The sequence below is a fragment of the Marmota marmota genome, unplaced genomic scaffold (genome assembly GCF_001458135.2).
Source record: "Marmota marmota marmota unplaced genomic scaffold, marMar, whole genome shotgun sequence".
Taxonomy (NCBI): domain Eukaryota; kingdom Metazoa; phylum Chordata; class Mammalia; order Rodentia; family Sciuridae; genus Marmota; species Marmota marmota.
The window spans coordinates 10,608,170-10,624,412 of NW_025999942.1; the positions used below are offsets into that span (position 1 = coordinate 10,608,170).

Here is a 16,243-nt window from a genome sequence, read left to right on the forward strand (position 1 = left end):
CTGGTGTTTTTAATTTGCAATTCCCTAATGAGATGGGATTCTGAGCACTTTTTTCATATGCTTATTTTTCATCTGTGCTCATCTTTATCAGCAAGATATTCAATTGGCTTATTTGCCTATCGGTATTTAGTTGAGTTTGTTTTAATCAGGTTTGTCATTGTGTTATTGTTGAGTTTGAAGTATTATTTGCACAGTTTGGGTGACAGTCCTTTATCAAATGTCTTTACAAAACTTTCTACAGTTTTGCACCTTGTCTTATTCTCTTGTTATCATTTTTGCTAATCAAAAGTTTTTAACTTTAATGCAGTCCAGCTTATTAATCAATTCATGGATCATGCCTTTGGTATGATTTCTAAAGATAATTTTTTTGTTGTCAATAAAACTAGTAAATCTAAATTCTATGGATTATAGGATTTAACCCACTGGAACATATTATATAAAGTTATAGATTATAAAAGATAATTATTTCATTATTTTCAGTTACTGCTTTTTTTCCACAAGAATTATTTCAAATTTTACATATGAAATGCAAACCATAGGATGTTCTAGCTCATGAAGAAAGCAACTGGGGATCTGGAGAATTCTTCAACATATCCATGTTTTATGAGTACTTTGAGATTTTCTAAGCTCCTCAAATTATTAAAAAATTTGATACTAAAAAACTATGATTACAGTGAGTCTGATTAGAAAAGTGACAGTAATAAAATGAAATAATCTTGTGTTTGTGTATGTGCAAACCTTATTTTTAATATGTTGACTCTACTAAAATATTTATTTTTTCATGGAAATTTTAGCAGATATCTAGAATAAAATTTTGAAAAAGTAAATCTATTTTATAATTTTCACAATAGCATAAAGTTAACTATATCTGTCATAATTCTAAAATGGAAAGTAAATATAAACATACATGTGTTTATAAAATTATTAGACATTATCAAAGTATGTAGTTCCTGTAATGAAATGACAAATATCTTTGTGTACACATGGATAATTCATATTTGATAAGACATAGTATATTTATTGGGACATGGGGACATTATCAGTTTCCTCATAGATTACCAATGGCAGTTTAACTCAGGTTAAATATTTTGAGGGTTAGATTCCAACGTTGAATACGATATTGCTTCATGTAGGTTAGATTTCCAAATGCAAAAAGTAAAGCTAAAATTAATAACATTAAAAAAAAAAGAAATTTTTTGTGACTACAAAGTAGGGAAAAATCTAAAAAACAGAAGGTTTCAGTATAAATCATATGTAGAAATTGTTACTTTGGTTATTTAAACGTGAAATAATTTTAATTATTAAATCTTATCATAGGCAAAGTTTACTGTATGTGGAAGAATGAGAATTATATATGCAATATATAATCTGTTAAATATTATTGATAAAAATAACAAAAATATCATATAGGAGCTAGTGCCCTAACAGAGAATAAACAAAAACACAACAGGGAGAAAAAATATGTTACTCTTTCTTGTTAAATAAACCTAATAAATCTACATGCTATGGAGTATAAGATTTGGCTCTCTGCAACACAGTGCAAAATTATGGGATTACTAAAGAAGATTATTTTGTTATTTTCTATGGAAATCTTTATGCTTAGAAAATCTGTGAAAGATTGCCTGGATTGTAAATGGAATTAATTTAATTCAGCAAGCAAAGAAAATATTTATAAATATAGGCTTAAAACTTTAATAATAGCTTATACTAATATAACAATTGTATACTGGATACTGTTTTTGGCAGTGTGCACATATTAATTCATTTCATACTCATAGAATATATGAAGTAGAAATTGCCATCCCCATTGTATAGTTGAATAGACGGAGGCGCAGAGAGTTTAATAATGTAAATGTATTTTTTTTAATGTCTGTCCAAGAAATTAGTGGGACTAGTAATTGTCCCCAAACTATCTTGGTCTGGAATCTGTGCTCTTTAGTAGTTTGTTATTTTGTCTTTAAAGAAATATCTATAGAGCTAATATGTGCAAAACCAGCCATAGAGTAAATGTGAAAATGTATATTAATGGAAAAAGAACATAACTTCTGCAAGTAATAGATTGGCCAAAATTTAAAGGTAGCATATTTTGAAATCTAAGAATATGCATATTTTTGAAAAATCAATTTTGTCAGTTTGAATGTAAAGAAATATGTGCAAATATTCTTGAGATATTCTTGTCTAGTAAAAACCTACACAAATATTCCACGTCCAATAGTCAGTCTCACAGCAATGTATATACCCACAAAGAAGTCCCGAAATCTTCAAGAAGGTATTAATGAAAACATTGGTCACAGTGTTAAGACTCTTAGTAACAAAGAGGAGTAGGCAATTTAAAATCTCATCAGTTGAGGGATAGATTGAAAAATGTGATATTTATATATGTATATTGAAGAGTTTAGACCATTTACATTCAATGTTATTTTTTAGGTGATTTTTATTTCCTGTCATTTTGGTTTATTTCTTGTGTTCAATAACTAGATATATTTAGTTATCTTATTTATAATGTTTGGTTTATTTCTAGAGTTCAACTTGAATTTTTTTTTAACTTTGGTTGATTATTCTAGTGTAGTTATTCCCTCTGCTGGTTTTCATTTTTATTTTTCATTTCTTCTTTATGTAATATATTATTGAGTATGTTTTGTAGTGTAGGCTTTCTAGTTGTGAATTCTTTAAGCTTTTGCTCATTGTGGGAAGTTTACTTTATCTTCATTTCTGAAGCTTGATTTTGCTAGGTATGGTATTCTTGTTTGGCATCCATTTTCTTTCATAGCTTGGTTTATATTATTCCAAGCCCTTCTCACTTTAGAGTCTGAGTTCAGAAATCATTTGAGATCTTGATTGGTTTACTTCTAAAAGTGATTAGTCATTTTTCTCTAACAGTTTTTAAAATGCTATCATTGAGTGTGTGTGTGTGTTAGGTATTTTTATAGTAATATCTTGGAGTGGATGGATCTGTTGTGATTTTGTATATTTCATATACATAGAAATATATAACAAATGGCATGCACCTAATATGTTGTATTTATCATAGGAAAATGGATATATCTTTAAAAATCTAATGTTAAGTGGAAAAAGCATGAACAATGGGATATATAAGAAACACTGCTTTTGAAAATAAAAACACACTAAAATTAATATAATTTTTTTGGTGCTGGGGATTAAACCCCAGGTTTTGTGCATGTAAGGCAAGCACTCTAACAACTGAACTAATTAATATAATTTTAAAAGAACTATTAATATATAAATCAGTATATTTTAGATGCAGTGAAAAGTCACATATTAGGTTGACTAGAAAAGGAACCATGTATTTTATGAGAGAGTGAAAGAATAGTAGATGGCTTAGTCTCATATGACAAAAATGAAATAAAAATCAAAGAAGTTGGAAAGGCAAGAAATTGTAACTTAAAAACATATTTTTTTTTGGTTTTCTTAGGGATATTTTATTTATATTTAGTTAACTAAATATAAAATCATGTGTATACTTAATATATAAATTTTCCCTAAGTCCATTTTCTACTATGAATTGAAAGTTTTGGCATTTTAAAATAAGCTTTTATAATCATATTAAATTCAATAGAATACCTTCTTGCAAAAACCTCTTATATGTGTATTTTTCAGCTTCATTCTTTAACATGCCTCAACTTACTGGTTTTCAGCCTCAGGCTCTTAAAGCTCTGGTTTTCCTTTAATAAGCATACTTAATGAAGCATTCATTTATTTTAATATGTCTAGTATTTTTTATTCAATTAATAGTCAAGAAAGATATCTTAAAGAAGATAAAGTTAAAATAAGATTTTAAGTAAAATAGAACAATATGTCATTTCTAAAACATTGATATCTTAAAATAGAACATTAGGAAAATGATATGTTGAAATATTAATATTCTTAATCCAAACAATTTTATAACTTATTTTTCATTTTAATGTCAACTGAATGTAAACAGAATGACAATGTTTAGTCCCCATCATTGCCTCTTGAGAGTTTTCTTTGATTTCTGGTATGATATAAATGCAGGATGACTCATTCAGTATGATTTAGTGCCCTTGAGGAAGGGTGAACAGCACAGCTCAAATAGAGAAGGTGAATTCCCCGTAGCAACCCAGACGCTCACATTTTTAAAAGATAGAAATATTTTTCCACACAATTAACACAAAATCACATTGTTAAGCATTTGCCTTCAGGTCATTAACTAATATGTTCACTAACAACTTTCACAAAATGAATTGGAAGAAAAAAATATTTTCTGCCTGAGTCAGAACTGTGACTGATTTGGAATTAAACCATCCGTATTGGTATTCTGTCAATAGCCTTATACTTTCACTATTTCTGTTGTAAGCCAGGAAAAAACACATCTTCTAACACATCTATTTATTTAATAATAAATACTTTTTAAACAAAATTTACTTAACTCCTTTATATTTGATTCTGTTTTTCTTGAAAATAAAGAAATATATTATTTATAAAACAAATTAGAACAATATGTCTGCTTTCTTCATAAAATTGTTAATGTTATGTTATTTTTATTGTGCAGGGAACAATGATATTAAATATTTAATATTGTGACAAAGACTTAAATATGAAGAAAATAACACAATGTTCATAAAGAAAATAATCTATAATTCAAGATAACCTATGAAAAATATGAAATTTGAAAAGAAAAACCCTAAAACTTTAGATATGGTGTTAGATGTTAGTATGAGAATTTTACATCCTGATAGGATAGGATAAAATGTTCTCTACAATCAGGTCCTAAAGAGCTTATTGACAGTCTTTAAATTAACATGACCTATGAATACAAGCAGGGCATGAAGCAATTTGGAAAACATCATCACGGGGCATTATTCCATGTTGCACAATAATAGCAAACCAATTCTTATTAATGTCAATTGGCAGGATATGAGATTTTTCATATACCAAAACTGGAATATAATGATCTTCTAAGCACAAAGGGTTTTGAGAGAATTAAAAAGACTGACTGACATTTACTAACAATAATAAAGTTCTCCTTTAATAAAGACTCCTCACAGGACTACCTATAAGAGATCCTACTCTCTATCCAGGAGCAGGCATGAAGCTTGAACATTCCCTTTGCCTTCTCCTTGATAAATTCACACAGACTACTGATACTACCATTACAGATCTGACAAGGCAGGAATAGCAGGAATAAGTAGCACATTCTCATTTCCCAGAAATGAGGTATAAAAACCTCCTGCCAACTGAGGATCTCCTCCTATGATAATACCGTCAACCATTTTGATAATGCCAAGGCAGAAGCTCCACAAGTTTCAGCTCTCAGGACCAGTCAGAAAAGAAAAGTTGGTACCTCTTCTCTATACAGAAAGAAGTGTTGACTGGAGGAGCTAAGTTGGTCTTAGAGGCTCTTAGTAGTAGTACATACAGTGTCCCAGGTACACCAAGCTCAGGCACTCATGGCCAATCAGGAACGGAAATCTGTTTATTTCCCTTTTGTAGTTCATGTCCATCATATTCTTTCTATAATGATCTTTGTTTTCTTCATATTATCATTAGGAGGCTCTTGGGGGAATAAATGTTAATTCATTATTTGTTAAGTAAATTGCATATCTTCATGTATTGGTTCAATTTACTAATGGCAAATTTTGTTATTGGCAGTATTTCTTCCTTCTATTTTTTTATTTTAAGTGAAAAATATGTGATTTTTTTCTGTATAAAGGTTTCCTTTATCATTTACAATGACATACATTTTATTTGTTATATTATAATTTTATAATACATGTCAAAATAAGATATCCACCTCTCATTATAGCATTATGGGTCAAATTGTATCTATTAAAATATCATATGCTGAAGTCCTGACTACCAGTACTTCAAAATATTACTATACTTGGAGAAAGGACCTTTAAAGCGGTAACAAAAGTAAAATGAGGTCATTCCTGTGGGACCCGATCCAATCTGTCCTTTTAGTTGGATTGTTAATACATCCCATAAAGGAAGATTATATGAACACACAGAAGATGGCCATCTGGAAGCCAGGCAGGGCCGCCTCAGAAGAAAGTACTCCTGCTGACATCTTGATGTTGGATTTCTACCTCCAGACCTATGAGGAAACAAATGTCTATTCTTTATGCCACCTAGTCTGTGATATTTTGTTGTGACCACCCTAGAAAATTAATATATCTCTGTGTGTGTGTGTGTGTATACACACATATGTATGTATACATACATATATAATCTTTATATATTTTTAATATCTTTATTTTGTTTATTTTTATGTGGTGCTGAGGATTGAACTGAGTGTCTCACATATGCAAGTCAAGTGCTCTGCCACTGAGCCACCACCCAGCCTGAAAACTAAAATATTTGGGTATAGATATGCATATTTGGATATTAAACATACCTTTTCAAAATGTATTGTTTTGGCAGTAGTATTAGGAAGAGGCAGAGAATGTCCCTAATTTCATTTTGTTTCATATAGTAGCCTTTTGTACCATTAGGAAACTAATTTATCTTTTGTTCAATGTATTGAATAACACATGTGTACTTACACATTCCCATTTGTATCTGTATCTAATTGTGAACTTTATTTTGTTTGGTATAGGAGATTATATGGTAATATCCTTGGAAAATCAAATTTTTGGAATGTTATCAGTGGAGTTGTAGGCAGAGAAATAGTGGTTGTGTTACTATCTGAAATCTGTAGGATTTCATTAATTTCAATGTATACCCAATAGTATAATGCCTATATTGGTCAGACTGATTGAGAAACCATGGACCCCCTGACTGGGTGCTATTGTATAATAAAGTGGCAGGATAGAAAGCTATTCAAAGAAGGATATGGTGTCACTGGACTACAACGATTGACTGCCTCTACTAGAAAAATAAATAAAGCTATTTTAAAATAACTCAATTTCCTAAAATTATGATTACTTCTTTTGTCTTATTTCTACCAAATGAGCTTGAAGATCATCTTTCAGTTTATATTTATGAGAATTTTTCCTTAATTGAGAAAATGAGAAATATGACTTAATGTGTTTTTCACCTTGATATAATTTAAAGTCTTTGTGTTTCTTGTCATATGCAAGCAATTAGCAATACATGTCATCCTGTCTTTAGTCTGAAGTAATTAATGTTATTCTGAGATACCATCATTTAGTAATGGAATGATTATGTTTACATGATTCTGCTCATGTAAAATTAACAGCTTATTAATAACATTTTAAAACTATTGTTACTGAAGTTTTTAGTCAATCATTTTGCTAATCATTTAATAAAATGTACTTATAGAAGTGATTAATTTATATTTATAAGTACATGTATTTTCTTAATGCTACAAATGATAAAAATAGAATACAACACTTCACTGTTTAACTGAAATTCTAGTAATGTCTTATATTCCTCTTCAGTTGAAACTCATCTCTTTAGTGATATTTTCGGAAGTAATTTGAATATAAAATTATGTGAATCATGAATATAATTATTATTTTATTTAAAACAAAAACTACGAACTTTTTTCTTTATTCATCCATTAAGTACACTTCTGGTTTTTCACTAAAAATTTAATTTAGTTCATCACAAATTCCGTCAGTATAAAATCTATAATTTCAACATATCTAACAATTAGACAAATACAAATTAAAACTATACTGAGAGTCCATCTCACAGTAGTCAGAATGGCAGTTATTCATAAAGGTAGCTTCATACATTTCTGGTGGGATAGCAAATTGATACAACCACTCTGGAAAGTAGAATGGAGATTCCTCAGAAAACTTGGAATGGAACCACCATTTGACCCAGTTATCCCACTTCTTGGCATATATCCAAAGGACTTAAAATCAGCATACTATAGTGACGAAGCCACATCAATGTTTATAACAGCTCAATTCACAATAGCTAAGCTATAGAACCAACAACAAGAGCAATGTAGGTGCCCCTCAACTGATGAATGGGTAAAGAAAATGTGTAATATTGATTACTTAGCCAAGAAAAAAAATGTCTTTATGACTTTTGCTGGTAAATGGGTGGATCTGGAAACTATCATGCTAAGTGAAATGAGCCAGTCTCAAAATTACTAAAAGTTGAATGTTCTCTCTGATATGTGGATGCTAACACACAAAGGGGGTGTGGAGGAAATTTGGAGAATAGAAGTTCAGAAGACTAGACAAGGAGGAATGAAAGGAAGGGAGAGAGGATAGGAATAGGAAAGATACTAGAATGAATCAGATATAACATTCCTATGTTCATGTATGAATGATATACTACCAGTGAAACTCTACACCATGTACAGTCATAAGAATGCAACCCTAATTATAATAAGTTATACTCCAGTATGTGTAATGTGTCAAAATACATCCTACTGTCATATATATCTAAAAGAACAAATTTTAAAAATTTTTAAAAAAAGAAAAACAAAATCTATAATTTCAGAAAGCTCTAATATTTTCTTGACTTCCGTTACCATACAGGGAATTCCCTTTGGGCAACCCAATGAGCCATTTTCATTACAGTTGAACTCCTTCAATTGTAGTTCCAAAACATAAGGTACACAGTTCTGAAAATAAAATAACTAGTAAGCTATTCTCAATTTCTTAATATTTTTTCAAGTTATTTTCATTCCCTATATATTAATTCTATTTTTAAAATAAGTACAGTGAATATGAGCATGTGATTTCAAATTAGAAGTGTAGGTACATTAAAATAAATATTAATAAAAGTAAAATATTAAGAGAAAAATTACTTGCTCTATTGTTGCAATTATTCATTTCTTTTTTCTCTTTGCAATATAAATCATAGCCAACAAATCATAGTTCAACAATGTGATATTTCTTTGAAAGATACTTATTGATTCTATGAATATCTGAAATTGGCCAATATTCAAGGACTGAAAAAACAACAGGAAAAAAAAAATCAAGATTTTATTTTTTTTAATGGACTTTGATATGTGGTAGATTGTTAAAGTTTAATTAGAAAATATAAAGCTCTAAAAAATATAAAGGTGTAATTTGCAGTGAGTAAAGTTCAAGCTGCCAACACAATGTCATGAACAGAGTTGGGAAGGGATATGTTCATTCATGTCCTTCAAGTCCTTCAATATGTTGTCTCACTCTCTCCAAATAATAAAGTTATAGATCTAGTTTATGCTCTGGCAATGCAAGTAACTACAGAAATCATAAGAAAAAGATTGTTTATATGGCATGGGCCTACAGTGAACTAGAGAACTTATCATCCTATGAAAAAATATTTACTTAGTACTAGCATACTGTGTCTGAAATATATCTAAGACTAATTTTCTATAAAAATTATAGTTACTGATCATTTCTTAAAAAAATATACATCTTTCCCTTAATAGTTCCCATATGAGATAATATGTGCATGGGGTTTAGCATTTCCTAGAGGCACATGACACACTAGTCAGAGAATTATGGTTACTAGTCAGTAACAAAATAGGTGAGGACTTAGTTCCTAGTTTGTAATGAACAGTGACTTTAATGTTACTTTTTAAGTATTAAATTATAAAGTATTAAGGAATTGCTGATTATTTTTCAAATAAAGGGTCAATATTCTTGGTTTAAAGTTTCAAAATAATTGAGCATAACTTTGTTGTGTATTGTGTGAAGGACACAGTTGCAAGCATCAAGAAGTTATGTCAAATGAAAAGAAAAATGAAGTGCTGCAATTACCTTGAAAACAAAGTATAATTAAAATAGTATAGAAATATGATGAACTCTAATGCATAGTTACAAACAATTGGGTAAAACATGAAACTTACAAAGCACAAAACGTTGTCACACTTTATCATAAATAATAATTTCAAGAAAACTTTGAAAAATAATCAGAATTTGTTTTTATTCCCTGAATCTAAATCTCAAATTTTCCCCTTTTACTTCCCTTTATTTGAACAAAACATTTATCCATTCTAAAGCATCGATTTAACTTACTGAAAAAAATGTAAATGGTAAATGTATTTAATTACAGAATATAATTTAATGGATTAAATAAAGTATCTATAAAACTCTTATAAGTTTAACTCAAATGTTGCTAGTTTATATTCCTAACTTATTATTGGTCAAACTGAAGTTCAATGAAGATAAATTGCTTGATTTTGGTTACAGTATTTATACACATACAAGCAAAATTTGGTTTTAGATTCTGGTTGAATGCTATTACTTAAACACATACTTTTTAAACAAAAGTATATGGTATAAAATGAAAGAATATTTTCTAATAATATAGTAAACATGAATATCAGATGTCATTAAATTACAAATGCATATATGGGACATTACATACAAAACCTTCTGTCCTTTACATCTCACAGTTGGAAAATGTAAAGAAAGGACACAAATTGGAGACATCTGCAAACCATATAACTGGCAAAAATTCATAAAGAACTTTTAAAATGTCTTGTTAAGAAACAAGACATCATATAATGAACAAAATAACTGAAAGATACTTCATAAGGAAATGTATGCTAATGAATAATATACTTACAAAATATGTTCAACACCACTAATCATCTGGGGAATACAAATTAAAACAATGAGATACCACTTCACACCTATTCGAATGACTAAAATTAAGAGGTTGGCTATAGCAAAGATACTCTGTCAGTTACTCTGGTGCAGGAAAGGCAAGGTATGTTGTTACAGGGAATCAAGGTTAGATTTTTTTTTGTTAGGGCAATGAAGAGTTTATCAAGAGGTAAAGAACATTTTTAAGGATATTATAATGAACCAGAATCTAAGCTGAATATTAATTGGATAAGTAGGGAATTATGATAGAAGCGTATATGTTCCAAAAGAGGGACAGTTTGGATTTGTAGCCAATATGTTTACCAATCATAAAAGTTTCTGTTTTATATATATTTATTTTTGTTGTTTTTAGATATACATGACAGTAGGGTGTGCTTCAACACATTATACATACATGGAGTGTAACCCATTTCAATTTGGATCCTATTCTTGGTTTTATATGATGTGAAGTTAAACTGTTCATACATAGGAAAATTATCTCAGATTCATTCTACTGTCTTTCCTATTCCCATCCACCATCCCTTCCCTTCATTTCACCTGTCTAATCCAATGAATTTCTATACCTCCCCTTCTTACCTTCCCCTTGTTATGGGTTAGCATCCACATATCAGAAAGAACATTCAGTCTTTGGCTTTTGGGGCCTGGCTTATTTCACTTATCATGATTTTCTCTGGGTTTAGAGGCTGAGGTGACTGGAGGAAATTTTATTTTTTTAATAAGAAAATCAAAGAAGGTGAATGTTCCATTTCTGAACTAATAATCCATTTTCAGTTTGAGGTCAAAGACTTATGAAAGCTGTTGGGGTAGAGTAGTATACTATGATCCAGATTATGAAGGAGGTATTTTCAGAGTGAACAGAAATCTGAGCAGGAAGTAACAGGATAAAAGTGCTATCAGATACCATGTGCTCCTTTTAGATTGATACTTTTGTTGGAAGAAGCTGGAAGTTGTTTTTGGAAATGATGTGAGGAAGGAAGAACTCTATCATAGCTCCATCTTTACTGGGGTCTACAAGCCTGACCAGAAAGGTAAAGTAATGGAGCGATTCCACCGAGATCTCTTCAGGAAAAACAGCCAACAGAACTTTCAGAAAAGAGATTGAAGGGCAGAAGTTTTGATAAAACTTTTCTAAGATGGTGGAAAATGATGTGGAATTGGGGCAAATTAGAGAATACTTAGAGTATAGTGGAGTACAAATAAAAGTGAAGTACAGATCTGGGAGCCTTAAATAAAAGGAGCTTAGTAATTAAATTGAAACTTACATGGTTTTGTAAAGGAAGATGAATAGTTTATCATTTCTGAGAGGATATTTGTAGTACCCACTCTTCTCTCCTGAAGTTAAGGATCACTTGCTGACCTTGAGGAAATGCAATGTCAGTGAGGACCCTTGGATATAAATGACCTTCAGATGGTCTCCCTTTCAGGAAATTATGAGGGAAGGGGACTTTTCTCCTTTGGTTTCCACTGAGTATCTGGAAATAACCTGCATCTAACATATGGAAGGTCATCAATGAATAATATTTGAATAAATGAATTGATAAGAAATTCAAAGAAATAATAAAAGTGAGAGGTTCAGGAATATATTTCTCTTTAGCAATATTGCTTCACTTACATAAGGTTGTCTCTTTTTTAACCAAATTTTAATTTGTGTTTACTTAATCTAAGAAAAAAACAGTATGAATCCCTTTGCCTGTTATGAATGACCTCCCAAGTACCCCAAGTACGTACCCAGCATTGAGGCTCATAATTTTTATCCTAAAGTTAATCAGTCCTAAATACATCTTCTCCTACTTTACCTGATATTATTTTTCTTCTTCTTCCTTCATTTACTAAGGCCTATACCACAAAGAAGCCTTTTCTTTCCAATTGTATACAAAAATATTGATAACCTCCATTATGCATGTTTTTCCATTTTTATAGTGTGCCTCATGCCTCCTATTTTATGTTACTGTAATTTCTCTATGATAGAAGCTCTTCTAGAGAAAGTCTTGCTTGTTCCATACATTCTTGATTGCTAGTATTATAAGTGAAATAGGATAAAACAATTAATAGGATTGATTGTTTTGTGGGTATAGACAGCTTCCATGGACAACCACTTATATAAGGATTTTATCTATCTGTAAACCTAACCAAAATGTTGATAATGTCACTTAATAAAGTTTTAGAAATAGATAATAAAAGAGTAAATGCACCACAAATTTCTTTTACTGTGAGCAACAAGATGTCCCCATTTTTCATTCAAAAATTGATATCTATTTAGCAATATATACAAACCTTTTTACTATACATTTAAATGTATACAACTTATTGTGTGGCATGTAAATATATCTTTTTACATAATATTTAATAAACATAAATTTTAGTATGATTTTGATTAATGTGTATTAGTAAAATAACATAGGAATAAAAAGAAATTATATTTACAAAAGTCATTTAAACCCATTCCTTAGTTATCTAATTTCTCACTTTGAAAATATTATAAAAACCCAAATTTCTTTGTAGTGTTGATCCAACTTAACATTTGAATTCAAAGAGGAGAGATGGAAATTCTGATCAGTATGTCCTATGCTGTCACTTGAACCTGAATTACTGCTTATATTGTGATGCAATAATGACCATTTTCCTACAGATAGGAGCCCTTGATAACCTCTCCCACTTCAAAGGCATCTGACCTCACCACCAAAAAAAAAAAAAATCTATCTAAAGTAGGGAATTTCAAGAGTAATGGGTCTTTTCTGTGAACAGTAACACACCAAAATGAATTTTCAGGATACAGAACAGGATATTCACAAATTTCTAGATCTCTGAAGTTGGCCTGCAGTCTTTTGCTAATATCTTTTGAGGAATGATCAATGATAAAAAGGTTTTAAATATTTTCTCTGTCCTATTAGGACTCCAAGTTTGTAAGCAGTTGGTTGTAAACCATACTTTAAATCTTTCCAAGGCGAAATCATTTTAATTGGTGCCAGATATGGTGGAACAGTGGTCAGTAAACTATGAAGTAGATTATTTCCCTTAAAAATGAAGTAAAAATGTGTATTTATTAATCTTCCTTTGCAGGCTGTGGAACTCTTAAAGTTATCCATATTACTTAATAGAGTGCTAACAAGAGACATTCAATACACTTAATTTGACATTTTGTAGAGGTAGTAGCACTGATAGAAGCAAATGGGTTCTCTTCCTATACTTTTCTTCTATTCTATTCCCCAACACAAGACAAGGATCAGAATGAGATATTTCAGGGATATTCAATAAAACCCCATAAATGTTTGCTTTCTGTGTTTTAAGTGCTCAAAATTTAAACTGATGAAAACCATGGTAATAATGCTCCACAGTTTTAATCGAATGTTCTGAAACCATATTTGTATTTCTAATGAATCTGTATGACTCACTTTTTGCAAAAGTATTTTTTAAAATAAGCTCTTGATTAGATGAATTATCAACATTAATACTTTTAAGAATCAAAATTTGTTCAATTTCCTTTGAACATAAAATACTCAACAGAATTCACATTTCAAACTAAAATTTTATTCTATTTTGGAGAACTTTGTTCTCTCACTTCCTTCTTTCTCATTAATACATCTAGTCAGTGGAGTTGTTCCCCTCTCAATAAACACAAGGAACTTAATAAACAAGAGGAAAAATAAACTTACAAATACTCATTTTTCTATTATCACGTATTTTAAATCCTTACCAGTTTTATGGCCTCCTAAACTAGATTATTAGAATAAATATAAAGATGAGCCAGAAAAGATATTTCTCAATAAATCACATGTGGACGAAACATGAGAAAAATTGTAAATTTCACTAGATTATTCAAAATTCTAACATAAGTTTTAAGATAAACATTTGCTCTTAAGAGATACCTGTTATCATCCAATGTCTCTAAAAATAAAGTGTAAACCCAGCTTTTACATTTGATATCACGTTTTGATTGAGTATTTTTGGCATTATATCACTGTTGCAATTCTAAAATTCAAGTAAACATTAAAAAGAAATTAATTTTTTTTTCTTTAAAGGACTTTATTTTGTTTTCAGGACCAAATACGGAGCCCTATGAATTTCTGGGCTTTGCTCTCCAATCCCAACAACAGTATTTCAACTTCAAATTCCCATTTTTTCCCCTGGAATGTCAATGATCCTCATGGTTTCTCAGGTCACATCTTTAAGTCACCCTTCTGCTCTATTTCATTGTTGTGCTGTTGAGCTCACTTTTCTGAAGAAAGTTGTACCAGGACTGAAGGAGTAGGGCCTCCTCCTGCAGGGCTCTCTCCTCCTCCTCAAGAGCGCTGTGCTCTTCTCTCAGAGCCTTGTTCTCCTTTCGAAGGGCCCGCTCCTCCTTCCACAGGGCCTCTTCCTCCTTCCCAAGTGCAATCCCCTCCTTCACCAGGGCCTGTTCCTCCATGTTGATGGCTTTCTTCTGGTGGTGCAGGGCCCTGATCTCCTGGTTCAGAGACCTCATTTCTTCGTCCAGAGCTTTGGCCTCGTTCTGGAAGGCGATCTCCTGCTGCTTGAGGGCCTTGAGCTGAGCCTCGCGGGCTCGTTTCTGTTGCCGACTTGATTTTCTCTGAGTGTTCAAGGCCTTGACATTCTGTTTCTCCAGAGAGGTCTTTTTAAGCTCCCAGAGTACCTGGTTTTCCTCCTGCAGGAGCTGGTTCCTCTCCCGGATTAACTTGTTGTCCCTTCGAAAGGCTTGGCTCTCCCCTCTGAGAGCTTTGTTTTCTCTCCAGAGGGACTTGTTGTCCTCCCTGAAAATGTCGTTCTCCTCTCTGGACGCGCGGTTAGCTTTCCAAAGATTCTTTCCCACTTCGGCAGATTCCTGTTTGACTTGACTTGGTTCTCGGGCACAAGAGCAGAAAGGGAAAAACAACTGCAGTATCTTCTTTTTATTTATCCGTTTTGATTCAGAGCTATCCATTGTTCCTTAGTGTGCTGAGCAGAATATATATAGTTGGCTTCTACTACAGGTGAACTCGTGATATTTGCAACAGAAAAAGCCCTAAATGTGTGGAGAATTTCTTCATATAGTTCTGGTTGTGGTGTTGACTTGTATTAGGAGAAATGTGGCCGGGTCTAAACCAGGCTCAGTCCGGCTCACTGGAGGAGAAAGCAGTGAATATATGAATTAAAGTCAGTAAACTAATTATAAGGTTGATATCACTCAAATTGGGTCTAAGTCATAACATGTAAATTATATATTAATAACTTTATCTTGAAGTACATATGGAGTCAATCAAGAATAATGTATAGAATTATTATCTTCATGTCTCAGTTAAATTATTTCTGCTAAATATAATCTTCCACTAATCACTTCATTTTCAATAAATATATCACTTGTTATTAGTATGGAAATACATTATGTATTTTAAAAATGTTTCTAGTTATATAAAAATAATTCCAGTAAGAACTAAAAAAAATTTTTTAAAAGAAGTTCTGTATCATACTGTTTAAACATTTAAGATTATTTGAACTGTTAAATAGTTAAATATTTAACTAGAGTCTCACTTACAATTCTGTGATCTCTGAATTCCCTGAACATCTGATCTCTGCTAATAACAGAAAACAAATAAGCAACATCTTATGTCAACTATAGTGATGTCATTTAGGGTCAGAACTAATGACACAATGAGTCAAATATGTAGCATTTGGCTCTTTTGTTAATATGTGTTTTAAGAAAAAAACTGATTTTGAAGATAAAGTTTATATTTGATGTTTTTTGTTAAACTAATAAGTAT

At 31.0% G+C, this 16,243-nt stretch overlaps 1 protein-coding gene across 1 annotated transcript; it reads right to left on the reverse strand.

The window, feature by feature from the left end:
- Positions 1-14,687: 14,687 nt before the first annotated feature.
- LOC107153278 (golgin subfamily A member 6-like protein 22) lies at positions 14,688-15,535 on the reverse strand. The gene has a single exon (XM_015498814.2). The coding sequence runs from the start codon at positions 15,424-15,426 to the stop codon at positions 14,692-14,694; it is 735 nt and encodes a 244-aa protein (XP_015354300.1). The 5' UTR covers positions 15,427-15,535; the 3' UTR covers positions 14,688-14,691.
- Positions 15,536-16,243: the final 708 nt, after the last annotated feature.

Coding starts and splice junctions, on each gene's coding strand:
- LOC107153278 (XM_015498814.2), bottom strand. CDS start 15,426: ATGGATAGCTCTGAATCAAAACGGATAAATAAAAAGAAGATACTGCAG.